General features: G+C 49.7%; 2 protein-coding genes across 2 annotated transcripts in view; both read left to right on the top strand.

The window, feature by feature from the left end:
• LOC118076228 (cation channel sperm-associated protein 1) overlaps positions 1-3,968 on the top strand; it is a 19,998-nt gene extending 16,030 nt beyond the window's left edge. Inside the window, exons 10-12 of the mRNA XM_060269845.1 lie at positions 344-431; positions 1,163-1,277; positions 3,765-3,968. Coding sequence (XP_060125828.1) covers positions 344-431; positions 1,163-1,277; positions 3,765-3,968 — 407 coding nt within the window. The remainder of the gene's footprint in view (positions 1-343; positions 432-1,162; positions 1,278-3,764) is intronic.
• SF3B2 (splicing factor 3b subunit 2) lies at positions 3,915-26,708 on the top strand. The gene is made up of 21 exons (XM_035098731.2): positions 3,915-4,110; positions 6,200-6,246; positions 6,573-6,650; positions 7,971-8,216; positions 9,007-9,115; positions 10,736-10,821; positions 12,026-12,131; positions 12,944-13,032; positions 14,223-14,432; positions 15,053-15,187; positions 15,505-15,585; positions 16,796-17,023; positions 18,029-18,178; positions 18,583-18,672; positions 19,933-20,040; positions 21,610-21,717; positions 21,851-21,993; positions 22,523-22,624; positions 22,921-23,020; positions 25,231-25,416; positions 26,455-26,708. The coding sequence occupies exons 1-21, from the start codon at positions 3,990-3,992 to the stop codon at positions 26,524-26,526; spliced, it is 2,595 nt and encodes an 864-aa protein (XP_034954622.1). The 5' UTR covers positions 3,915-3,989; the 3' UTR covers positions 26,527-26,708.

Here is a 26,708-nt window from a genome sequence, read left to right as displayed (position 1 = left end):
GGTGAACCAGGGCGGGCTTTGGCTCAGTTTGGCTGAGTGAGCAGGCATGCATAACCAAAGCAAGCAGCTGGTCTTTTTTTTTTTTTTTTGAAGGCATCATCTGCAAAAGGGACTTTTCCTTCAAGCAGCCAATGCTTGCAAAATGCAGGCTTTTTTGTGTCCCCCACTCATCAACTGAACCTGAAATGAATGAGCCTAAGTTAGTTATGTCCATTCATTTCAATGGATATACTCTGAGTAGGACAAACACTGATTACAACCTCAAGTTCAGAGGGAGGAAGATGGTTCTTAACATTGAAGCCAAGCTATGCATGCTGGCAAGTCTCCTTCTGCCCTTCTGCAGATAAGCCCCAAGCAAAAGAGGAAAAGGAGGAGGAATTATTCAGACGGACAGTCATGGGAAAATATGGCAGCCTCGAGTTGATGGACAGGTAAGGAGGCGCAGCAGCCAATAGATGAAAACGTATCTACAGTACTTGCAACATTTTTTAGCTTGCTGTTCAGTGGAAGAGAAGAAAACGGGGTTCCACAGAGGCTTACAAATATCAGTACAGTGGTGCCCCATGTTACAAACCCCTCAGGTTACAAACGCTTCAGGTTACAAACTCCGCTAACCTGGAAGAGTTAACCTCGAGTTGAGAACTTTGCCCCAGGATGAGAACGGAAATCGTGTGCCAGCGGCACAGCGGCAGCAAGAGGCCCCATTAGCGAAAGCACGCCTCTAGTTAAGAACAGTTTCAGGTTAAGAACAGACCTCCAGAATGAATTAAGTTTGTAAGTAGAGGTACCACTGTAGTAATAAGGAAGACCTTCCCCTCAGGCAACCAAAAGCAGCGGAACAAAATAATTTAGCAGTAGAATAAACATTATTATTATTATTATTATTATTATTATTATTTATGTAACAGTTTAACATCTCTCCTAAATGTTAATTATGAGGTGGACAGATGCCTCTCACCAGGAACGGCATTCCACAAGTAGGGAATCACCTCTGAGAAGGCGCTGCCACAAGTGACCACCAGCTAGGTAGCACTTGCTCCAACAGGGCCTCCTCCACTGATTAGGGCCTGAAATAATTAATACTGTACTGGGGAGATGCTCTAATCAGTACTGATGTCCCAAGCTGTTTGGTACCCCCAATGATATTTTCTTCTTTATCTAGAGAGTGGGAATATCTCTACTTCTACTTCCGACTAATGACAGCAATTGAGACAAACCAGCAGCAGTTCCAGTCTCAGGCGTACACCACTGACAAGATCTTAGACACTTTCTTTGAGGTAGGAACAGTGCTTCCCCCCCCCCCAATAGAATAAAAGGTGCCGGTATTCCCCATGCAATATTGGGCCCTGCCAGAGTATCGTCCCTCCCTCCCTAAACTGGGCAGAAGCTTTCTAGGCTTTGGGAAGGAGGTGCGAGGCTCGGATTTGAAAAAGGAAGAAGGTGACAATACTGCACACCGGCACATGCCACCAGGACAAAAAGCACCGGAGAAGAGAGTCCACTGAAATTAATCAGTTGTAAGACATTTTCTCAGGCTTGCCTTCAATGAAGAGATGCTCTTTCTTTCCTCAAAGGAGCTCAATGAGATCAAGCTTGACCTCTTTGTGTCTTCATTGTTCAGTGGGGCTGGAGAGGATGAAATATATCCATTTCTTAAGGCAGGGATGGGAGATATTTGCGGGCCATCCAGATGTTACCGGACTCCAGCTCCCATTAGCCGCAGCCAGCATGGCCAATGAATTGGGAATGATGGGAGTTAATCTAACACAGGGGTCCCCAAACTTACGGCACTTCGGGCCGGTGCCTGCAGCACCGATGCCGCGGAGGGCGGGAGAGTGCGTGGGAGCGCACGCCCATAAGCAAGCATACATGCTATTTCTGGCGCACGTCGGGATCGCAGGAGCACCGGAAATAGCTTGTGCGCATGCGCATGGGCCTCCTCCCACCCGGACGTGCTCCAGAAAAGACGCTTGCGCATTCACGCAGGCTATTTCTGGTGCTCTGCGACCCGGAAGTGGGTAGCCGCTCCGCGCTGCACCAGTAAGAGCGGGCTGCAGCAGCACACGGTGGCAGCAGGCAGCAGGCTGGATAAATGAGCCCTTCGGGCCATATCCAGCCCCTGGGCTGTAGTTTGGGGGTGCCTGGTCTAACATCTGAAGGGCAACAACTTCCCACCTTTGCACTGAGAGCATAGACCAAAGGTTGCCAATCTTTTTTGCACCAGTGGGTACATTATGAATTTTCAGCAAGTGCCCTTGCTCAAATGAATGAGGATTTTAATCCTGGTTTCTCAAACCTTAGTCCAACACCCTAACCATTATACCTTGCTGGAATGAGTGGGGTAAAGTGTAATAAATAATCCTTTCTTTAACCTCCATTTACAGACAGCTGAACATGAGTACATTTCCAAATGAAGATGTTTGCATGGTGTTCCCAAGCTAGACTTCACCTGCTCCTGGAGGCTTCAGTTAAAGGGTCAACCTAGCTTGACATTTTATTGATTTCTCACTTGTTTTATACATTATGTTATGTTTATTAAATGAATTTACATCTCTCTGTTGAGCACAACTATATTTGCTGGGTTTGACCTAAATAAGTTGCAGAATCTGTTTTGAATGCTTGACTTTGCCCCTCAGAGGACTGTAGGAAGCTCCTCAAGCAAGGGAGCTTCCTTAGCAAGGAAGGCATGTTTTAAGGTTAGACTTACACCGTATATTTAAAATAAAAAAATTCCTTCAGTAGCACCTTAAAGACCAACAAAGTTTTTATTTTGGTATGAGCTTTCGTGTGCAAATAAAAACTTGGTCTTTAAGGTGCTACTGAAGGAATTTTTTTATTTTACTTCGACCCAGACCAACACGGCTACCTACCTGTAACCGTATATTTAAATCATATTTTGTACCACTTTAACAGTTGTGCCTTTTCCCCATAAAAGGGAGGGTAATGGGAAGTGAAGTTTACTCCTCACAGAATTATAGTTCTCAGCACCCTTAGCATATTACAGTTCATAGGATTATTGGAGGGCTGGGGATGTTCTAAATGTATGGTGTAGGTGTGAAATGATGAATTTTCACCAACGGACAAAAACATTTTTATTCAGACAGGTCTTTAGCTTCACAAGCTGGCTGTTATGTCCATTGTGCATGCTGCAATTTGCCAGCACTTTGTGCGTATTGATTTGCTTAACCTGCTTGTTTTTGTTATTTTATATTTTACTTGATTTCACTGTCAGCTTCCTTGAGTACCACTTTGTGGAAAAGGTGTGACACAAATTTAACAACAAAGTGACAGACCGACAAATAAAAAAATTCCTTCAGTAGCACCTTAAAGACCAACTAAGTTTTTATTTTGGTATGAGCTTTCGTGTGCATGCACACAAATGTTCATCTGCACCTCTGCAGCTACGTGTACAAGACTAGGTTTTTCCCTAAAAAATAATGTCAAAAATTAGAGGGCATCTTATACACAGTGCTTCCCACAGTGTTGGAGAAATGTGTGCTGAGTGTACAAACTCCCTTTCATTTGGATACTGTCATGCGTTCAAAACAGTGTGTTGTGTTCTACAGCCTTGAGACCCTTGGACAAAAGGCAGAAATCTCTGTGTGATACTTAATAAATATGGCCAGCGAGCAAATTATCAAAGGCTGTGCTTTGAGTGGTGGGTCAGAAACATACACACATAAAAAAGGCCGCAACTCATCGAAGCTCAGCTAAACTACATAGCCCAGAACTCAACGCGACTTAACCCTCCCGCTCCTGAATAGAACGAGGCATCCCTGTCCTCTGATTGGCCGCTCCTCTATACTCGCCGCGGCTTGCGTCCTCTCAAAGCTTCCTCATTGGGCACGCACCGTTCTGTCGTAGCTGCCGCTGATTGGGCGCGAGGCGCCGCCGCCGCAGCGCGTACGGTGGCCGCGCGGTCTCCGTTGGGAACTCTGCGTTGTGTGCGCTCGGCGGAGTTCGCTTGAGCGCGGCGGGGACAAGGCAAGATGGCGTCCGAGGTGCATTCGGAGCCCCCCAAGGCAGGGGAGATGCCGTTGCCAGCATACGCGGCCTGGTCTCCCAACGAGCTGCAGGCCAAGCTGGCCGAGATCGGGGCGCCCACGCAAGGTGAGCAGGCCCTGTTTGTGGTGGGTCAGGGGGCGCTTACAGCCTGCCGGTACGGGGAACAGGAACCTGCAGGCCTTTCCCGTGATCTGGAAGGACTCTCTTAGTGTGGAAGCAGCTGGAGGAGAGCGGGGAAGGTTCTGTGGGCGGGCGAACGGGGTGGGGGGGCAGGGAGCACGGGCAGTTGCCTTATATTTATTTCAGCTTTGTCACATTTATTTACACCCCATCTTTCCCCCCAAGGAGCTCAAGGCGGCGTACATGGTTCTCTTCTCTCTCCCCCCCCCCCATTTCATCCTCATAACAACCCTGTGAGGCTGAGAGGCTGGTTCACTCAATTGGCCCAGTATTGAACTGCTCTGACTGGCAGCAGCTGTCCAGGATTTTAGTCAGGGTGCATTCCCATCCCCATGTGCAGATGCCACCGGGGATTTGAACCTGGAGTCTTCCGCATGCGAAGTGCTGACCTACACTCTTTCTACGAGGAAGGGGGTCATGGGAGGAGGATGTGAAAGGGCCCTTAGGAGCTTTGGTGGCAGTTGGGGAATAGAGCTGAGTCTCAGATTTTTGCATTTAAAGCATGGGCTCTGCCATAGAGCTGTGGTTCATCTTTGAATGTACTGTACCTCTGACCAAGAATTCATGGATTGCACTTTTAAAGGGGGGAAACACTTTTTATGGGTTCAGTAATGTAGGTGAGGCCTGAGTTGTTATTTCCAAATTTAATTTGGCATGATGATGTTTACCTGTTCTGAAAATTCCTTTAATATATCCATAGTTGGATTCGAGACTTTAGAGCTGGTTAGTTTGGCTTCCAAGATCAATGCGTAGGAGCAGAAATGTAACAGAGCGGGAAGAGGGGAATGTTGGAGAGAGGGAGAAGAATAAGGGATTTTAGTGGATTAAGTTGGGGAAATGGGAGGGGTTATGAAGCTGGCAGTGAATCCTTGGCGCCAGAGAGCAACAGGAAGTGTCTTTGGAGGGTGAATGGTGATTTGAAACCTGGTTTCCCAGACCCTTGTCCTACACTCGAACCACTACACTATATGTACTTCACTCCAGGCAATGGAGACATTCAATAACATAGATTAACCAGGCAGAATAACTGAAGGAAGGGTTAGAGCAGGGCCAAGGAGTGTGGTAGTGACCAAGGGCCAGATAGAGAGGCCTGGAGGGTCACATTTGGCCCATGGGTCTGAGTTCCTCAACTCTGCTTTGTGGGGTAGTTAGAGGAGGGAGGTTCAGGTTGTAGATTTTACGGATTCCATTCTACTTCCAAGGTACGACTGTATAATGGTTTATGGTCCATGTAGCCCAGTGTTGTCTATTGAAATGGATGCCTGGGGTGCTTGGCCTGTGAGCGCTCCAGTTGGAGAACAGCCTCTATCAAAGGTGTCATGGGCTTTGAAGAAACTCGAACTCAGCACGCAAGGGAGCAACGTGCTAAGAGGAAGGCAAGCTTGGCAAATCCACACCATGATTAACTCCCACCAGGAAACTTATTTCCGCACTGTGGAAGGACGTGTGGATCCAGAATTGGCCTCCACAGTCACTTACGGACTCATTGTTAAAACCATGTTTATGGAAGACAATCTTAACTCAGCTACAAGTGATTGCCACAGAAGAAAAAAGAATAATTACAGGCGCATCCAGTTGATGTGTGACCACCAACATGTGGATCCTTTTGGTCCCAGAAGGTAGCGGGACGGGCTTATGCGCACAGGGGCCAGGAATGAAACTTCCATGCAAAATGGCTGCTGCCTGTATTGACATAATCTATTTGGCCTTGAGCAGTTAACTTAACAAACAGTATAATTAAAAATGTCAAGGCCCTGCTCTTGACCTGCAGAAAGAAGGGTATGTGTGAGAGTCTGGGGATTTTCCCTATTGAAGGTGAATGGGAGGTGATGAGAAAGTTGTTTTGTTGGTACAATATGGTCAGGATGTTGGGAATGGGGTGCATGTGTGTGTCAGAGATGAGCTTGAGGAGAGTTGGTGCAGGACTGTTGGCCCTAAACTCCAATCCTGTCATCTTATCCCATGTGACATAGAGTAACCCCAGAATGACCTCAACGTCTCTCTGTCCTTCCAGGTGGCCGCGAGGAGCTGGTGGAACGCTTGCAGACTTACACACTTCAGGTGAGACCGTATTTCTTGCGGCTACAAATGTGACCACCCAGAACACTTGAGGATAAGAATGCATTAAGCTGCCTGAAGGACTGGCTTGTACCATCTCTCCAACATCCCCCAAACATTTAAAGTTGGCCAGGGGATGGGGTGGGCAGTCAGACTGAAGAAGGCCCGGTTGTTGTCTATGCTTGCTTCCCATGCCCTCTTCTTTCTCTCACAGGGAAGATTGGTTTCCTTTGTAACCTGCCCTGGGACCTTGTGGTGAGGGGAAGGCAATAAATTTTATGATGATGTTTATGGTTGCCTCTACTACTGTTCCATCTCCTTCTTTACAGACTGGGATAGTGCTCAACAGGCCAGTTCTGCGAGGAGATGATGGAGATAAGCCGGGTTTGCCCCCCATGCCAGGCCAGGTGAGTGATATATCCAGGAAACCTCTGGCCACTGTTATGAGACTTGAGCAGCTTCAAGAGAGCCATAAGCTCAGCGGCAGCCCATGCACTTTGAATGAAAAAGGTCTTGGGTTCACTCTCAGGTTCATCTCCAATATGTTTGTTTGAAAAATGTCAGGTAGCAGGGCTGTGAAAGACCCACGTTTAATAAGGCAACTGAATACTGGTTGTAGCCAAACAGAAACATATGAGAAGGAATTATACATAAAAATTAAAACTTATACAAATTATTATTATATTTATATTTATATACTACCCTTCATCTGAGTTCTGAAGATCACAGGGTGATTCACAACATAAAAATACAAAATGAGAACACAAAGTGCATAATAAAACAAAAACAAAGCAATAATCCTCCTCCCACAAACACATTATTATATCCCAGGTGCCCCCCTTCAGATCACCCTCTTCTGATTGCACTCCAGTTTGTTAGATTACCTCATAAAATGTTGCATCCAAAATTATGGACATCTATAGGACTCTCTGGTGGGATGCGGGTGGCGCTGTGGGTTAAACCACAGAGTCTAGGGTTTGCAGATCAGAAGGTTGGTGGTTCGAATCCCTGCGACGGGGTGAGCTGTTGTTGCTCAGTCCCAGCTCGTGCCAACCTAGCAGTTTGAAAGCATGAAGTGCAAGTAGATAAATAGGTACCCCTACAGCGGGAATGTAAACAGCATTTCCGTGTGCTGCTCTGGTTCGCCAGAAGCGGCTTTGTCATGCTGGCCACATGACCTGGGAGCTGTACGCTGGCTCCCTCGGCCAGTAAAGCGAGATGAGTGCCGCAACCCCAGAGTCGGTCACAACTGGACCTAATGGTCAGGGGTCCCTTTACCTTTATAGATCATACATGTGGAGCCCTTTTTCTGCCAGATATTGCTGAATTACAACTGCCATCAGCCCCACCAATGGTCAGGGATGAGTTGTAGTTTAGGAACATCTGGAGGGGCAGAGGGTTCCGCCCCACCTGCTCTTGATGCAGCCTGACCAATGCGGAATAGCATGGAACCTGCTGCAATGCTATGCTTGAGTTCATGTAGCCATAAAATGTATTTGTTGCATCACCTTCCTGGCTCACGTCCAGCTTGAGAGCCACAAAGACATTTACATCTTTTCATACGTACTGCTTCCAAGCGAGGTCTCGGCCATCCCATACATCTGGATCTTTACCTCCTCTTGTCATTCTGTTCATGGGTGGTTGTGTCATGCAGGAATCCTTAAAAACCTAAGCCAAGCGTGCTTCCAACATCTCCCACAGCTGCCTTCTTCTCTCTTGTCTTGCAGCATCCCGGGATGCCTCTGCCGCCCCCTCCCATGGGGATGCCGCCAATGCAGCCGCCTCCTCCTCCGCCCCCTGGCATGGGCCTCAACTTCCCCATGGGGGTGGGGCCACCTCCTCCGCCCCCTGGCATGGGCCCACCTCTCCGTATGCAGGCGGTGGATCCCTCTGTGTTACCTGAGGAAGAGCGGCTGAAGCTGGCTCAGCAGCAAGCAGCCATGTTGATCCAGCAGGAGGAGAGGGTCAAGCAGGTAACGGCTTGCTCTGTTCCTCTGTGTTCGTGTCTGATAATGCAACGGCTCCCAACAACATGAATTCTGCTGTGTTGCAGAACATATTTGTAGCTTGTGTGTGTGAGTGAGAGAGGGAGCGCAAGAGTGAGATCAGAGATGGGGAGCCTGTGGTCCCTTGTGGTCAGTGGTCATGGATGTTGGGATCTGTAGTCCTACAACAGCTGGAGGGTCCCATCCCTGTTTTATACTGTGAACTGAATGTTCCTACTCACCTCTCCCTTTAGATCTGTGGTTCTCAAAGGGTGTGGCAGGAGAGGATAGCATGTGCAGTGGGAAGCTTCAAGGACAATCAAAGAAACAAGTGTAGTATAGTATAACATCAAAATAGTTTTAATTATTTGCAGAATATGGATAGATATATTTTCAAAATGAGAGCAAAAAGCATTGGCTATTCTTCCGCAGTTCTCCATGACATACTGTTGTGAACAGGGATTTTTCAACTCCCAACAGATTATGAAAGATCAGAAAAGAGAAAGGCTTTTTTGTGTTGATGAGGAGATGAGAGTTTGCTTGTCTCAAATTAGACCTAATATAAATGAGGTAACATGGCAAAAGCAAACTCCACTCATTGAGTTTGTATACATACTTATGGTACATATGCAAGAGGCTAATTTATAGTTATATTCTGTTTGAAATCCTGGAGACATCAGTCGATGTAGACATGCCTGAGCATGATGAATCAATTGTGCGATTTGTTATAAAAAAGATTCCTATGTTAGAATCTGTGTTGTTTCTCTTCCCGTCTCAGGCTGCTGTCCTTATGGAACAGGAGCGCCAGCAAGAGATGTCTAAGCTGGCCCCCTCTGTACCTCGGGCTGCTCCAGACCTGGGGCCAAGACCTCAGGGGCTTCCAAGAGGTAAGTCCCTTTGCATCAGAGAAGGAACTCTGGCCCATTTATGCAAAGAGGGCAAGCAGCGTCAGGCAGTCTTTTCAGAATCATTCAGGAAGGTGGAGTGTCAGACCTCACTCACTCTGTGTCATTCACATACTCATTGGCTAGGAATCCATTCCCACTTATTTTTATTTCAAGGAACAGTATATTACCGGTACAGTACATGGTGTCATGGGAGGGGAACCCAAAATCCTTAAAAAAAGAAGAAGAAGAAGAAAAGTATTTATGCCCACTTTAAAAAGAGGTTTGTTGGCAAGGGTTATCCCTCTGAGTCTGTACTCCTCTCAGTGAAAAGCAGGCCCCAAATTGGCTTGCGGAGTAACTTGTTGAACTGAAGGAATGGCAGATCGTTGAAAATGTTAACTCTGGGGTTCTGTGCCAAGGGTTGTTACACCCCCATCCTGATTTTAGTGAAGAGCTGGATAAATTTATGGAAGGTGGGACTGCTGCCTTGGTTGTATGTGCAGAACTAAAATTGCACTTAAACATAGCTGCCAAGTTATCCCTTTTTTAAAGGGAAATTCCAGTATGCTGAATAGGCTTCCTCGTGAGAAAAGGGAAAACTTGGCAGCTATGCTTAAAGCTGAGTTTGGTGGCTTGTGTTTAAATTGAGCAAATATATCTGCATATTTTGATACTTATTGTCATGGAATTCTACTCAGTATTGATGCAGAGTAGATTTCAACGTATAGTAAGCAGAGCAAAAACTTAAACACGTTGCAGGATTCCCAAAAAATAGACCAGAGGCAGTTAATATTTCATCCAGCAGAGCTTTACTGCTACTAAAGACAACCGAGCATAATGGTCACAAATCCAGTACATTCAGGATTGGCCCTGTCCATAAGAAATCCAGTTGCAGCAGACTTAACTTAAACTTACAATAACTTATCATAAGCCTAAACCTTAACACTACATACAGAACGCCACACCAGAAGGAAGAGAGAAAGAAAGAGAAAGTGAAACCCAGGCTCCCTCTGGCCTTCCTTTTGTAGTGGGCATGACCTTGACAGAAGAGATAAGAGAACCAGTTTAAACCAGCTGTTCCTCTGAAGGAATAACCCAAACATCACGAACCTTCTGCTTGTTTCTTTCACACAAAAGCTTCCAGAAGCCTCTTGAATTAATTAGAATAGGAAAGATCTCTACACATCAGATCAATACTTTCTGCACCAAGAAATGCAAACTGACACTTATAGAGGGGAGTTAAGAGCTAAAGAGGTTGCTCAGATGCTACTCAGTGTTGCTCTCCCTCTTTGAAGCCCTTGAGAACCAAAGGGGCTAGGAACTTGCTTAAATCAGAGATTTAAGCCCCACCGGGAACCTGTGGCCTTCCAGATATTGTTGGACTACAACTCTTACCATCCATGACGTTGGTAATGCTGGCAGGGGCTGATGGGAGTTGGAGTCCAGCAACATCTGCAGGGCTACAGACCCCCCCACCCTCGGTCTTGGGATGGGCGTGAAAGCTTTTCAAGTGATGTCAAAGTACGCAGTTTCTTCTGACAAGTAGGGAAGTGGCACACTGATGGTGGCTGTCGCTGCTTTGCTTTCCCGTTGGGAGTTCATTCGCCAATCTTTTCCTAGGGAATCCCCCTGTGGGCTCGCCCATTGGACCACCTGGCCCAAGACCCCGTGGCCCCCCACCTCCTCCTGGAGAGGACAGCCGTGAGGTAAGACTGGTTGTTGCAGATGTGGGGGGGGGGTAGGCTTGGCAAGGTGACAGGGAAACTGCTTTGGGGAATGGGATAAATTGCACGAGTGAAGATGAGCCCGCTGGATCAGGACAGTGGCCCATTTAGTCCGGCTCCCTGTCCTCCCAGCAGCCAGCCAGATACCTGTGGGAAACCAGCAAGCATGATCCAAGCACAAGAGCCCTTTCCTCTCCTGTGGTTTCCAGGAACTGGTATTCAGAAACATGGCTGCCTCCTAGAATGGAGCGCAGGGCCTAGCTATTGTGACCAGTAGCCTTGGATAGCCCTCTCCTCCCTGAATTTGCCTAATCCTCTTTTAAAGCCACTGTCTCGCCAGAGTGGTGCATGCTCTGGTTATCTCCCACTTGGATTACTGCAATGCGCTCTACGTGGGGCTACCTTTGAAGGTGACCCGGAAACTGCAGTTAATCCAGAATGCGGCAGCTAGACTGGTGACTGGGAGCGGCCACCGGGACCACATAACACCGGTCCTGAGAGATCTACATTGGCTCCCAGGACATTTCCAAGCACAATTCAAAGTGTTGGTGTTGACCTTCAAAGCCCTAAACGGCCTCGGTCTTGTATACCTGGAGGAGCATCTCCACCCTCATTGTTCAGCCCAGACACTGACATCCAGCGCCGAGGGCCTTCTGGCAGTTCCCTCATTGCGAGAAGTGAGGTTACAGGGAACCAGGCAGAGGGCCTTCTCGGTAGTGGCACCCGCCCTGTGGAACTCCCTTCCATCAGGTGTCAAGGAAATAAGCAGTTATCCTATTTTTAAAAGACATCTGAAGGCAGCCCTGTTTAGGGAAGTTTTTAATATTTAATGCTGTATTTTAATACTCGATTGGGAGCCGTCCAGAGTGGCTGGGGAGACTCAGTGAGATGGACAGGGTACAAATAATAAATTATTATTATTATCCAAGCGATAGCCATCAATGCCTTTTGTGAGAGGTTGTGAGTGGGGGAATAGGCATTCTTCCCCTGGGTTGGCTTCAGATGGGAGGGAGGTTCAAGCAGTCAGACATGGGCGGTGCTGGGAGTGTGGTCTCTGGTGCAGCCTGTGTTCTTGAGAGACACGGCTTGGATGAAAACAAACGCAGGATTAGACAAAAGCTGAAAGATCTGCATTTGGAAGCAGAAGGAGGCCACTCTTGTCAATAAACTTTGTTTCGTCTTCCAGGTTGATGAGTCCGGCGTGGGTCCCAAAATCCCTCAAGCCCTGGAGAAGATCCTCCAGCTGAAGGAGATTCGCCAGGAGGAGCTCACGGCTGTGCCCACCGCCACAGGTACTGGGTTGTCTGAGGCAAAGGTTAAAAGTTGAAATTGAGACACGCAGTTAGGGCTGTGGAACCCTTTTTCAGCCCAAGGGTTGCATACTCTCCTGGGTAACCTTCTGGGGGGGGGGGCACATGCCAGTGGTGGGCAGGGCCAGAGGCCAAAAAGGGGCGGAACAACTAATGTGAATTTTCGCTTCCTGCAGTAGGTTTCTGCAGGCACTCACAAATCCCGCTCTATGGTCCTCCATTTAGGCAAGCGTGAAGCATTATCCGAGTTCAAGGACACATTCCAGCCAGGCAGAAACACTCAGGGAGGGTGTGGAGCAACGCCAGTTGTGGGCGGGGCCCGTGGAGAGCCTGGAGCAGAGAGGCCTGGAGGCCCGCATTTAACCCCTGGGTCTGAGGTTTTCTATCCCTGCTCTAGGTGAACTTGTGTGTGTTCCGTGCGGTCACATGACCAATATGGGAGTTGAAATTTTAGTTCTAACCAGAGGTGTCAGGGTTCCCTGATGCGCGTCGTGCGTGTGTGATGTCGCATCACCTGGAGGAGGCCGAACGCTCCGGAGGAGCCAACCACTGAACTTGTGACTTGCACACTCTGGGCCCTCTCAAGCTGGGTTCTGAGACCCACATCACATTCTGTGCCTTCCTTCTGCACTTTGCGGAACGGCAGTAAAGGCAACCGAAGAGCAGATTGTGGCAGATCATGACTGACTGAGGGGTGGAATTGCCAGCATGCAAGCTTTCTGCAGAGATGGCTAGGCCAGGCTTCCTGTATCCACTCTGCTACTCATTCCCTCACACTTGTGCTTTCCCCATAGATGATGACATGGAGACTGACCTGAGGGTGTTGGCTGGTATCTCCGCTTCAGACGCTGAAGAGGATGCTCTGGCTCTGTCTAAGAAAGAGGTGAGGAGGCAGGAACTACGGAAGGGGTGGGGGGAACTGTTGGCCCTCCAGATGGCATTGGGACTCCCAGTCCAGCGGTTGAGGACAACAATGTAGTCCAACAGCCTCTAGAGCAGGGGTCTTAAAACTGGGGGGCCTGTGAATGCGGCACACACGTGCACAACCCCCTCCCCAATGCAATATGTTATATGCAAACTTCTGTGTGTTTCTGTTTATGTGCATTATTCGGGGGGGGGGGGAAGAGATCCATAGCTTCCATCAGATTCTCAAAGGAGACTCCCCCAAAAGGCTAAAGAACCACTAATGTAGAGAGCCACAGATTCGCCACCTCTGAACTACTCCCGCTAGCTCTGGCTAACACGGCCAGTGGTCAGGGCAAGTTGGCCACCCCTGAACTGCAGCCAGTGGCAGCCTCCGTTTTCTGTAAGCTGTCGGCCCCTCTGCAAAGCTGTCCTGTCCTGGCCTATGAAGGCGAGCAGAAGCTTACCCATGGGTATATACCCACAGGCAGCTGTATAAAAAGGGGGTGGGGAAAGGGACTCAGTCAAGTGAGACTTTAGAGCATGAGCAGAGGATGTCCCCCCCCCCAGGTGGTAGAAAGAGCCGGTTCCTAAGAACTGGGCTGCCTTGGAGGCAGTAATGTTGCCCTATCAGAGGAAATGTGTCCTGTGTCGGCCCCGCATCTTTGGGATGTCCCCCCCAGGGGAGATGCATTTGACACCCTCCTTGTTGGCCTTTAGGAGAGCCTCACAGACCTTTTTTATTCCATTATGGTGCTGTGTGTTGATCCCTGTTTTATCTGCTGCTGCTTTAATGCTTTCTTGAGTATTAATAATTTGTGATCTTACTTTTGTTTGACTTCTTCCAAATGGCCTCAGGAGGCTAATTGATCCTGAAAGTTAAAAACAAAACATTAAAGTTGCTGCAGTATGCCAATATAGTATAGCAGCACTTACTCTCTGGAACTCCCTGCTTATTGATATTAGTGTTGTACCATTATTGACGCCTGCTAAAATCATTTTTGTTCATACAAGCCCACCCAGACGTACAATTTTATTATGTATATTTGGGTTGTTTTAAGTCTAATTATTTTATTTGTGGTTTCTTACTACGTAGTATCTTATTTTAAGCAGCTTAGCAGTATGTAAATCTTGTTAAATCTAAGTAAGCGCATTTGGTCCGCTTGACAGAAAAACCGCAAGCGGCGAAACCGGAAGAAGAAGAAGAAACAGCAGCAGCAGAGCACGTCCCCGAAAGAGAGCCCACCTTCCCAGGACGCCAAGGGGCGTGGGGAGGAGTCTGGGGGCGATGGCCCAGTGGAAATTGAGTATGTCACAGAGGAGCCAGAGATCTATGACCCCAACTTCATTTTCTTCAAGAGGATCTTTGAGGCATTCAAGGTATGAGGAGGGCCTGGGATTTCCTGATCTCGTCCCCTGCATTTACAGTGGTACCTCCGCTTATGTATCCCTCCGGTTATGAAAACTTTGGAATGCGTAAGCGGCAAATCTGGAAGTATTTTTGGGGTTTTGCCGCATGCGCAGAAGCGCTCTACTGCCGTGTGCGTGTGCACAGAAGTGGTCTCTCCGGTGGCGAAAACCTCGGGATCCGGCCGGACCTCCGGAACAGATTCCGTTCACAACCGGAGGTACCACTGTATATGGGATATGAATGTAACAAATAGAAATTACTTTTTTATGGGGAAGAACCTCAGATCGTTAGAAATGCCTGTCAAACAAGTGCATGTGAACTTTTGCTGAAAAGGTATTAAATGTATTAAAGTCCCACTATCCCTAACCATTAATGGTGGGACTGATGGGAGTCAGGAGTGAGCATTATTGCCCCTCTAAAGGGATTGATAAACATGGCAAGTTCTCCTTACCTTTCTATGGAAGGTGTTGGACCTAGTTTACATTATAGAGAGAGAGAGAGACTCCACTGCTTCCCTGTGTGTGTGCTTAGTTCTAAGAAGGAGGAATGGGGAGTCCCTGCCTCACCTTTTGCTCTTCCCTTGCCACAGCTGACCGATGATGTTAAAAAGGACAAGGAGAAGGAACCGGAGAAAGCAGACAAGGTGGCCAGTTCAGCTCTCCCCAAGAAGAAGGGCTTTGAGGAGGAGAGGAAAGACAGTGACGACAGCTCGGATGACGAGCAGGTGAGTGCATCTCAGGGGTGGGCAGAAATGCTCTCACTCCACCTGCCCCGGACCCTCGGTTCCGAAGAACTGCTTGCCAGGTGCAAATGGACAGGTCCCTCCTAACGCCTGAAGAGTGGAACCTCCAAGTTCAGAGGCAGTCTGCCTCCGACTGTCAGGCTCCCGGGGTGGAATCCTTCCTTCACGCAACTCCTCCTTCCTTTTGAAGTCTTGGTGGGGTGGGGTGGGGGGAGTGCTGTGGAAGTCACAGTACTTGAAATAAAGTGCAAGTTAACAATAAGAGGAAATGACGGCCTGCCCCTCCCTACTGTGTGCAGGAGAAGAAGCCAGAGGTTCCCAAACTGTCCAAGAAGAAGCTTCGGCGGATGAATCGCTTTACGGTGGCTGAGCTCAAACAGGTATGATTGCTGGTGTGTGGTGTGCACGTGCATGTCTGTTTGGAGCGTAACAGGGAGAGGGACACTGGTACAGTTGATTTAAAAGGATTTAAAAAGATTTGGCTGCCCCCTCATTGGTTCTTCCACCTTCCTCCCACCCGTCCCCCAGTTTCTGCCTATTGCTGATGCATTTGAGAGCTGGCCCAAAACAGAGATGTTACTCTTCCGGGAGCTATGATGTGTTACACATGAATGGTCTCCTAACTAGTGGTGTGAGGTGAGAATATTCTCCGGAGTATAGTCTCGAGAAAATTCTCTGCTAGAAAATTATCCGGAGAATCTTCTCCACAAACTGTAAATTCTAATGTAAGAACCAGTTTTACAACCCATATTTAAAGAACGCACTCATAACGGACCTGAGGTTTTTTTAAATATTTTTTTTACTTTAAAAGCTACATTTCATACATACACAACATAATTAGAATTCAAAGTTGAGGGTAAATATATGGTTAGTGGCAGGCTTAGTGATTAACGTGAGTCATTCACGTTGAATTTTCAATTTCAAGTTTGGTGCAAAAAATCAAAGAATGTGAATTCACTGCATTGCACCGTTGAATCTGTATCTGTACAGTTTTTTTGTTGCCATCTTAATAAGTTTTGTTGTTGTTTAGTCGTTTAGTCGTGTCCGACTCTTCATGACCCCATGGACCATAGCACGCCAGGCACTCCTGTCTTGCACTGCCTTCCGCAGTTTGGTCAAACTCATGTTCGTAGCTTCGAGAACACTGTCCAACCATCTTGTCCTCTGTCGTCCCCTTCTCCTAGTGCCCTCAATCTTTCCCAACATCAGAGTGTTTTCCAGGGAGTCTTCTCTTCTCATGAGGTGGCCAAAGTATTGGAGACTTTAAGTTTACCCATGAATAAACATGTATATTAACTAATTATATTCTCCTATTTTAAATGAAAATTCTCTAATATTCTCATTAATCGAGAATATTCTCCAAAAGATTATTCTCAAGAATTTAACATCACTACTCCTAACTGTCTGTGATTTGTGGATCTAGAGACGCTGCTCTGGCTCTCTAGATCCAGGGTGGTAAGGGAAGCTAATTTCTAAAAAGCCCGGCGGGTGGGAGTGAGAAGAGCAACTTCCATGGCGAGTTGGGAAGGGTTCGCTCTGACCCAAAGGGCAGGAAGAGTTGGCCCCATTTCAGCCCTGTCCTCCCCGCAGCTCGTGGCCCGTCCTGACGTGGTGGAGATGCATGACGTGACAGCCCAGGACCCCAAGCTGCTCGTCCACCTGAAGGCCACACGCAACTCTGTCCCCGTCCCCCGGCACTGGTGCTTCAAGCGCAAATATCTGCAAGGCAAGAGGGGCATCGAGAAGCCGCCCTTTGAGCTCCCCGAGTTCATCAAGCGGACGGGCATCCAGGAGATGAGAGAGGCTCTGCAGGAAAAGGTCAGTCTGTGCCCCCCTCCCCTCCAAAAACACGGGCAGGGCCCTGAAATTCACAGGAGTGTCAAGTGCTTGCGGTGGGGGGAGTTGTTTACGCTTTTGCACCATCTGTGTGTGCGCAGGGCCAGCCCAGCTGTTAGGCAGAGGGGGTAGCTGCCTCGAGCATGGAGTTGCAGAGCAGAGCTCTCTGGGCCCCACATGAGCTGCTCTCCTGACCTAGCCAGCTGCCATCAGGGGCAGAGAGGAAGCCGTCCTGTTGCCCGCCTGGTCTGCTTTTGCACAAGGAGCCTTTCTTTGACATTGGGCAGCAAAATGGGGGGGGGGGAGAACCCATGATCCCAGTACAGTGGTACCTTGGTTTAAGAACAGTTTGGTTTATAAACAGCTTGGATTCAGAATGCTGCAAACCTGGAAGTACGTGTTTTGGTTTGTGAACTTTGCCTTGGAATAATGTTTCGCTTCCTGTTGAGTATGTTCCATTTGTAAATTGAGTCCCCCGCTGCTATGGGAAAGCAGCACGCCTTGTTTTAAGAATGGACTTCTGGAGCGGATTAAGTTTGTAAACCAAGGTGCCACTGTACTCGCAACAGTGGGGAACCAGATCTGGCCAGTGAACTGGATCCTTGTCTCCCCCTTTTAGATCCCCCTGCCATCGGGTGGCAGCTGAGGGTTGTATCCAATGAAATTCTACTTAAAGCAGAGCCACTGAGATTAATCAACCTCCGTTGGTCGTGTTGGTTGCTTTCAGTGAGTCTGCTTTGAGATCCTCACTGTGAGATCCTCAGGAAGCTGAAGTCTGCACCTCCCTGGAATTGTGGCCTGCACACTTTGAACTTGTTGCTAACCAGATTTCCCAGCAGTTTCAGGGAGATGGTTAAACCTGGCATTACCCTGTAGCCTTTGGGCGACCTGTGACCCTTGGACAAATTTCATGCATCCTGGCAAAGACTGCGTACGTGTAGGTCTCCGTTTTGTAACCGCCTTCTTTCCTGTTCTACCCCCTCCTAGGAGGAGCAGAAGACCATGAAGTCCAAGATGAGGGAGAAAGTTCGTCCCAAGATGGGCAAAATTGATATCGATTACCAGAAACTGCACGACGCCTTCTTCAAGTGGCAGACCAAGCCCAAGCTTACCATCCACGGCGACCTGTATTACGAGGTAGCAGAGGAGCCCTCAGTGGAGGCTCGCCCATGAGGGCGAATGGGACACTGCCCCTCCGACCTCTGCCAGCCTCCACCTGCTTGCCTCCTTAGTTAGAGCCAGCTCAGGGGGTGGTACCAGCTGTCAGCCTTGCCCTGTTCCTGCATCACAGCGCTGCCCTGGTAGAACTCTGCAGGGATGGGGGTTAAGGACAAGGCTCGAGTTGGTTGGCTCTGCCTGTCATTGCTCCGACACCACCCCCTCCTGGCTTCCCTGTTTTCCACTCCTCCAGCCCCGACAAACACCAGTCCCCCTGGGGCGCCATGGTGTCCCTCTGGAAAAGGTTGGGTGGGTAGGAGGGAGGGAGGGAAGCCATTGTGGAGGAGCCCCCATTTCTGATTTCATCTCCCCTTCCATTCCAGGGTAAGGAGTTCGAGACGCGGCTGAAAGAGAAGAAGCCTGGGGACCTGTCAGACGAATTGCGCATTGCGCTGGGGATGCCTGTTGGGCCGGTGAGTGGCAGAAGGCTAAGCCCAGTGGCCCTCCTAGCCACCAGGGCTGACGGGAGGATGGGCTCTCATGGAAGGCAGAATTGGAGGCAAGGCGGGCAGAATGCGGGCTGCCGCCTCACCAGGTTTCTGAGGCACCTACATCCTCCAAATCCCCATTTTAGCAAATGTGTTTTAAATTCAGGAGTGAAGCGATTTTCAGGAAGTGTAAATTAAAGTTGGTTGCACCCAACTTTAAAACCCTAAACAGCATCAACACCCCCATCACTTAGCCCAGACACTGAGGTCCAGCTCCGAGGGTCTTTTGTTGGTTCCCTCACTGCAAGAAGGGAAGTTACAGGGAACCAGGAAGAGGGCCTTCTCGGTAGTGGCACCCGCCCTGTGGAACACCCTCCCTTCAGATGTCAAGGAGATAAAGAAATATACAACTTTCTGAAGTTGTATATCTGAAGGCAGCCATGTTTTTAAATGTTTGGTGCTTTGTTATGTTTTATATATTCTGTAAGCCACCCAGAGTGAACAGGATAATAATAATAATAATAATAATAATAATAATAATAATAATAATAATAATAATGCTACCCTGTTTCTCATATTTTAAGACATACCCATAAAATAAGCCATAGCAGGATTTTTAAGCATTCAAGGAATATAAGCCATACCCCGAAAATAAGACAGAGTGATAGGCACAGCAACAATGCCGTCCGTGGCAGGAGGAGGAGGGAAAAAAAAGACATCCCTTGAAAATAAGCCATAGTGTGTTTTTTTGAGGAAAAAATAAATATAAGACATGTCTTATAATATGAGAAACACGGTAGACCTACTAGCACTAATAGACCCAATAAGTTAATCATGCACATTAATTTCAGTGGGTCTCCTCTGCGTAGAACTAACACTTAGAACTGTGTTATTTACTTCCTAACTATTTAATTTCAGACACCCCACCCCCACAGGAGCTTATCTCCTGGTTTTGTTTTGTTGGCAGGTAATAAAATTTGGGGCAGCATATTTCGGTAGGAGATTGTGGATTGTTTCCTTCCCGGAATAGGTCGGTTGAAATTGATGAAGCCGGGGTCTTCTCAGAGTAGGACTACCATTGAATGCAACCCCGCGGGAGGAGGGGCAGGGCTGTGAGAATGGAAAGCAGAGTGTGGCACGTACGGCATGAGATAGCGGGGAAGGGGAGCTGGGGGATTGGGGTAACGCAAGCGGGGAGGCTTCAATAACTGATGAATGTCTTTTTTCTTCCCCACCGCCAACAAGAATGCACACAAAGTCCCTCCTCCCTGGCTGATTGCCATGCAGCGCTATGGCCCGCCCCCCTCCTATCCCAACCTGAAGATTCCAGGCTTGAATTCCCCAATCCCAGAGGTGAGCAGAGTCATTCCCTTCGTTGCCATCTTCGCTTTTTCTCCCTTGCTAGAAAACAGGTGGCCAGTTGGCAACCTGTATTATTAATATTAGTGGCTCTAAATGGGGCATTGCCCCACCAACCTCCGTCTGCCCTCAGCCAGCCCCTGCCTCCCTGCCTTCTTACAACCACTCCAAGGGGTGGCAGCTCAGTCTCGGTGTTGCCTTTGTAGAACTCAGCGGGCAAGAGGAGAACGGGGTGTGGGTGAAACTGGAATGAGTTGGCTCCTCCGTCCTCCACCCCACCAGTCCCAGTGCGGACTACCCATCAAGGATTGGTGGGCAGGACCTGTAGCAGGGGGAGCTGTGTCTCATGCGTGCTGGAAGCCCCAAGCTCAATCCCTATTGGCATCTCCAGGCAGGGCTGGGAGAAATCCCCTTTGAAATCACAGAGAGCTGCTGGTATGTCACTGTAGACAGTACTGAGCGAGACGGACCAAAGCTCTGATTTGGTGCATGGCAGCTTCCCAAGGAAGAGCTGGAGTCCGGCCTGCACAGATCTCCAGTGATTTGCTTGCCCTCCCCCCATGGAGTCAGCTAGGAAAGGCAACTGAGGCTTTGCCTTGCTGAAAGCCCTGCTGAGGCCCCTTAGCTGTGGTCCACACACTTCTGGGTCCCTCTCTAAAGCCTTGAAGGCTGGAAAGTTGGGAGTCTCAAGGTGCTGCATTCCCCCCCCCCTCGTACCAATTTCAGTACAGTGGTACCTCGGTTTGAATACACAATTGGTTCCGGAAGTCTGTACTTAACCTGAAGCGTACTTAACCTGAAGCAAACTTTCCCATTGAAAGTAATGGATTAATCCGTTCCAGACGGTCCGTGGAGTACTTAAACTGAAGCGTACTTAACCTGAAGCGAACTTTCCCATTGAAAGTAATGGAAAGTGGATTAATCCGTTCTAGGTGGGTCCACGGAGTACTCAACCTGAAGCGTACTTAACCCGAAGCATGAGTGTAATTGGTTCTGGGAGTCCGTACTTAAGCTGAAACATACTCAACCTGAAGCAAACTTTCCCATTGAAAGTAATAGAAAGTGGATTAATCCGTTCCAGACAGGTCCGCGGAGTACTTAAACTGAAAGTACTCAGACTGAAGCGTACTTAAACCGAGGTATTACTGTACTTGTAGATCACATCTAGCACTAAATGGGTATGCGAGTATTGAAGAGGGATCATAGAATCATAGTTGGAAGGGGTCCTGAGGATCACCTAGTCTGTCGTCCTGCTAGCTAAGGATGATGGGAGTTGTAGTCCAAAAACAGCTGGAAACCCTGGCCTAGTCCAACCCCCTCCAATGCAGAAATATTCAGCTGTCCCTTACGGGGATCAAACCTGCAACCTTGGCGTTTTCAGCACCACGCTCTAACCAACTGAGCTATCCAAGCTGGAGCTTGGAAGTCCCTCATACCACAAAGTAACACCGCACTCTCAGGAGCCTTGGGATTTTTTTGGGGGGGGGGAGCGCAGAGAACGCTTCCCAGCTCCTCCTGTCCACTGCTGAATGACTGACTCCCCTCTACCCCCTTTCCCCCCAGGGATGCTCATTCGGGTACCATGCTGGGGGCTGGGGCAAGCCTCCAGTGGATGAGACTGGGAAGCCCCTCTACGGAGATGTCTTTGGGACCAACGCGGCTGAATTCCAGGTAGGCATCGGGAGCCTCACTTGCTTGGCAGCCATGGGGTTTGACCGCTTGTCCAGAGCCCATGCTCTGTGCTGCGTTTGGATCTGCTGGCCTGGGAGGTGACGGGATCACGTTTTCTCTCCCCTGCCATTAGACCAAGACAGAGGAGGAAGAGATCGACCGGACACCGTGGGGAGAACTGGAACCCTCTGATGAAGAATCCTCTGAGGAAGAGGAAGACGAGGAGAGTGATGAAGAGAAACCAGACGAGACGGGTTTCATCACTCCAGCAGACAGGCAAGTAGCTGTGATTATGGGTCCCTTCCAGCTCTACAGTTCTCTGATTTTAAGTACCTGACGCTCTCTCTTGCCATGCCTTGGCTGAGCAAGTATCAGTGTCTGCTGTTGCTGGGCACCTGCCTGGCACTCTTGTCCCTGCAGAGAGGGACCACTGCTCCCCCACCCAGCCCAGCGCCCCCTGGTTCTGTCGCTGGTGATGAGGAAGTGGCGCAACATTCCCCCTCTTAGCTTGCATTTTTCTCTGAGCCATGCTGGATGGGGCTGTTGGGAGCTGTAGTCCAAAGCTTATGGAGGCCACCAGGGTTATTTATGGAAGGCTGACTCGGGCAGAGGCCAAGGGCAAGCAAATGGGCATTAGTAGAGGAGGAGCTGGGCCCGTCTTGCCCAGGACACGCAGTCACCCCTGCAGAGACAGGGTGGATCTCTGGGACTAGAGTTGTTTTGAGACCGTTGCTTGTTCATTCATGGGAGGGGGGCGGCTGGTTGAATTTGGCTTGGCCTTTGACCCCTTCTGATCTTTCTCCAGTGGTCTGATCACGCCTGGGGGCTTCTCCTCGGTCCCCGCTGGCATGGAGACCCCTGAACTCATTGAACTGCGTAAGAAGAAGATTGAGGAGGCCATGGATGGGTAAGTGTTGGCTTCTTCTCTCCTCAGCCGCTGCCCATGAGTTGTTGCATGCTTTGGGGGCAGGTGGGCGTGTTTGCTCAAATCATCGGTCAAACAGGGGATCCTGGAAGGCCACAATTGGCCCACAGGCCAAAGGTTCCCCTCCCTTGTGGAAGAACCTGTTAGCACTGGCCCAGAGCTCTGTCTCAGCCACGTGGGGCAAGATTCTTCCTGGCTAATCTGCGCCCATCCAACCTCTCTCTGCCCTTTCCCATGATGCTGAGCGTTTCTTCTCTCCCTCATGTTCTCCTCAATAGCAGCGAGACGCCCCAGCTCTTCACTGTTCTGCCAGAGAAGAGGACGGCGACAGTTGGCGGGGCCATGATGGGCTCCACTCACATCTATGACATGGCGACGGTAAGAAGAGGCTGGCTTTAGTTCTGCCTTCTGCTGAAGGATGTTTAGGGCCCAAATAGCTGAAGGAGCACCTCCCATATCAACCTCATGTGTTTTAAGAATGTAGGAAGGGCTTGGCAGCAGGACCTGGCCAAAGGCTCATCTAGTCCTCCGTCCTGTGCTTGCAGTAGCCAGCAAGATGCTTCCTGCAAGCCTAAAAACAGGACCTGAATGCAGCAACAGTCTCCCTCCATTGTGATTCCCAGTATCTGGAGGCACACTACCTCAAACATCAGAGGTTGATCATCAAGACCAGGCGTCCGTAATGTTTTCTGCCCGTGGGCCGGAGGATTCCCACGAACATGGGCCGCACAGACGCAGAAGCGATTTCTGGTGCCGCGCTGCCCATGTCCGGAACACCAGAAATGGCTTCTGCACATGTCTGCGGCTGCACAGAAGCGATTTCCGGTGCTAGCCGCCCATTTCCAAAATGTCCGCAGCGCCAGAAATGGCTTCTGTGGCTGCGTAGATGCGATTTCCTGTGCCGCGCTGCGCCGGTTTACCGCAGCGCACGGGGACTTGCCAAGCGGGCGGCTCGGTTTAAGGGCAGCCCATGGGCCAGATAAACGGCCTCCATGGGCCGGAGGTTGCCGATGCCTGATCAAGACCCTTCTGTGCATTCTCCCTTTAGGAGAGGAACCCTTTGAATGTTCAAAAGAGAGTGCCTACTCTGTGGTGGCCCCTCAACCCTGCAGTGCTCTCTTAGTTGAGGGACACCTGGAGCTAGCACTGTAGACCAGGGGTCCCCAGACTTACCGCGCGGCGGGCCGGAGGGCGGGGGAGTGCGCGCCCGTGTGCATGCGCACACGCACACGGGCGGGAAAAAAATCGCCGAAAATCACTTGTGCGCATGCGTATGGGCCTCCCCCGACCCGGAAGTGCACCAGAAATGACCTCTTCCGGGTCGGGAGAGGCCCATACGCATGCGCACAAAGGATTTTCGGCGATTTTTTGCCGATTTTTTAGATCGTCGCTGTGCCGCGCGCCGTGAGAGCGGGCGGCGGCAGCGGGCGGCGGGGGTCGTCGCGGGCCGGATTGGAAGGCCGATTGGGCCGCATCCGGCCCGGGGGCCGTAGTTTGGGGACCCCTGCTGTAGACTGTCGTGGCACCAGGTTAAAAACTTTTTTAAAAATTTGCCCAGGCATCTTGGGCTGCTGCATCCCCCCCCTTAATTTTTTATTTTTTGTTCCACTGATTTATGCTTTCAAATGCTGCCTTGTGGGTTTTCATTTTGTACGTACGCTGCCCTGAAACCTATTTTTGGAACAAGGTATGTGTTCTTAAAGCAAGCAAATTCAGCTTTAGGCATAGGTGAGCAGAGCAGGCTTGGAAGGGCAGCCACCTGGCTTCTGCTTCAGATATACTAGACTGGGGACGGAGAGGAGGAAAGTTAACAACTGTCCTGGAGCAAAGTTTGAGCACTGTGTCACTTTGCAGGGGCAAGAGAACAATAATAATAATAAATTAAAATTACTGCCCTGTAGGTCCTTACAGACATGTGCCACTTTAAGCTTAAAGAACCCTTTGCTTCAAATGTTTTAGTTCCTGTTCCCTGTTGCTTGAAAAGAGAGTTAAATCAAAGGAAGTGGGAGATCAGACCACCTCCTCAAGACTTGTTCATAGGGACAACTTTGCATTGGTGGAGCCTCGTTATCTGCACATAAGACACACACACTTACTTTCAGAGTAGAACCATCGACATGAATGGCAACTTAGGTCCATTCATTTCAGCGGGTCTCCTGTGAAGCAGAAATTACTCGGATACCAGAGCTGCAGGTGGAAAAGTGGGACTTCAGGGAGAGAGACGTATGGATGCACACACGCAACATGGCGTGCGTGTGAAGAGAGACAAGCGAGTGCTTGTCCATAAAGCACGTGTGAACAGGAGTTGGGCAGTTGTTCCTGAGTGATACCCTCAGTTGGGGAGTCCCCTGTGTGGGCTTGCCTGCCTTCCTGCAGATGTAGCTCTGCGGATGGACTTATTCCAAAGCAAGGCTTTTGCAGGCAATGCTCTGCTTCCACGACTGAGAGGTAGGCTGCCTGCAACACCCCTCTGTGTTTGTGTGTGGTTTGGGAGGCGAGGGATAGTGACCCACCCACCCTGCAAATACCTTACACCAGTATCCGCTGTTGGCTGGCTGCCTCCTCCCTCCCCCTGCGTTTGCTTGCAGGTGATGAGCCGCAAAGGACCCGGGCCAGAGATCCAGGGCGTGGAGGTGGCCTTGGCCCCCGAGGAGCTGGAGCTGGACCCCATGGCCATGACGCAGAAGTATGAGGAGCACGTGCGGGAGCAGCAAGCCCAGGTGGAAAAGGAGGACTTCAGCGACATGGTGGCGGAGCATGCTGCCAAGCAGAAGGTGAGCGGACCTGTGGAATGGAGGGGACTCGCCAGTCTGGCCAGTTGGCCAAGCCATGGAGAGCTCCGCCAGGACAGGCTCTTTGTCTGCCTCTCTCCAGCACTGTGTACTCGGGAAGTGGCCCTATGGGAGAGAAGGGCCTTTTCCAGCACCCGCTATCTGATCTTAAGCTGGAGATGCTGGGGATTGACCCCAGGCCCTTCTGCATGCCAAGCAGGTTCTCTATTATCCCTCTCATGGGATGTCCTAGAACAGGGTTTCCCAAACTTGGGTCTCCAGCTGGTTTTGGACTACGGTTCCCATCATCCATGACCACTGGAGATGATGGGAGTTGTAGAAGAACAAGAAGAAGAGTTTGGATTTGATATCCCGCTTTATCATTACCCTAAGGAGTCTCAAAGCGGCTAACAATCTCCTTTCCCTTCCTCCCCCACAACAAACACTCTGTGAGCTGAGAGACTTCAGAGAAGTGTGACTAGCCCAAGGTCACCCAGCAGCTGCATGTGGAGGAGTGGGGAATCGAACCAGGTTCACCAGATTACAAGTCCACCACTCTTAACCACCACACCACGCTGGCTCTCATTCCTGAAACAGCAGAAAACCCAAGTTTGAGGAACCCTGTCCCAGAATGACAAAACGCAGCTGCTGTGAGGGAAGTGCAAGGGCTGTGGGTTGCTTTGGGGAGAGGAATTCAAATGGGGTTCAGGGATGGGACAAAGGCTGGGTTGCTGGCAGGGAGGTGGAGGCCAAGAGAGCCTGTCCACGTGGAAGGGGGACAGCAAAAGCAGCAGGCCCCGTCCGAAACCTGTAGCCGAGGAAAGGCAGAGGGGGAAAGAGTACAGGGCCCTAAGGGAAGGGGTGGGGTGGAGTTCACACAGCAGTTTGGGAGAGGTGATGCAGTTGCATAGCGGCTGGGGAGGGGTGTGTGCAGGCATGCATATGTGCCTTTTCACATTGGGGTTTTTTTGTGGGGGGTGGGGTGGAATCAAATTCTCCGGCATTATCAGCATGTTGTGACCGCCCTCTTTGCTCCTCCAGCAAAAGAAGCGGAAAGCACAGCCCCAGGACACCAGGGCAGGAGCCAAGAAGTACAAAGAATTCAAGTTCTAGCCCAGCTCTGAACTCCTGTTCCTGTTCCTCGTTCATTTTTAATCCCCTCCCTCCCTCCCTCCCTCCCTCCCTCCCACTTCCATTTCTCCTTTGCACCCAGTGGCTCTCATGTTGTTCTCGTGTCTTCGGTCTGGATAAAGATGTGGAATATTTTGTAAATAAAGTCAGAGTTGCTCTCTGGA

Source organism: Zootoca vivipara, chromosome 17, assembly GCF_963506605.1.
Source record: "Zootoca vivipara chromosome 17, rZooViv1.1, whole genome shotgun sequence".
NCBI lineage: Eukaryota > Metazoa > Chordata > Lepidosauria > Squamata > Lacertidae > Zootoca > Zootoca vivipara.
The sequence above is the reverse complement of the archived record's forward strand: the minus strand, read 5'-3'. Positions and strand labels throughout refer to the sequence as shown.

What these genes read in the sequence shown, in the direction of transcription:
- SF3B2 (XM_035098731.2), top strand. Translation starts at nt 3,990, where the DNA reads ATGGCGTCCGAGGTGCATTCGGAGCCCCCCAAGGCAGGGGAGATGCCG. An exon ending in TGGCTCTGTCTAAGAAAGAG is followed by an intron (nt 13,033 to 14,222) that starts GTGAGGAGGCAG and finishes TCCGCTTGACAG; the next exon opens with AAAAACCGCAAGCGGCGAAA. An exon ending in GAGAGGCTCTGCAGGAAAAG is followed by an intron (nt 17,024 to 18,028) that starts GTCAGTCTGTGC and finishes ACCCCCTCCTAG; the next exon opens with GAGGAGCAGAAGACCATGAA.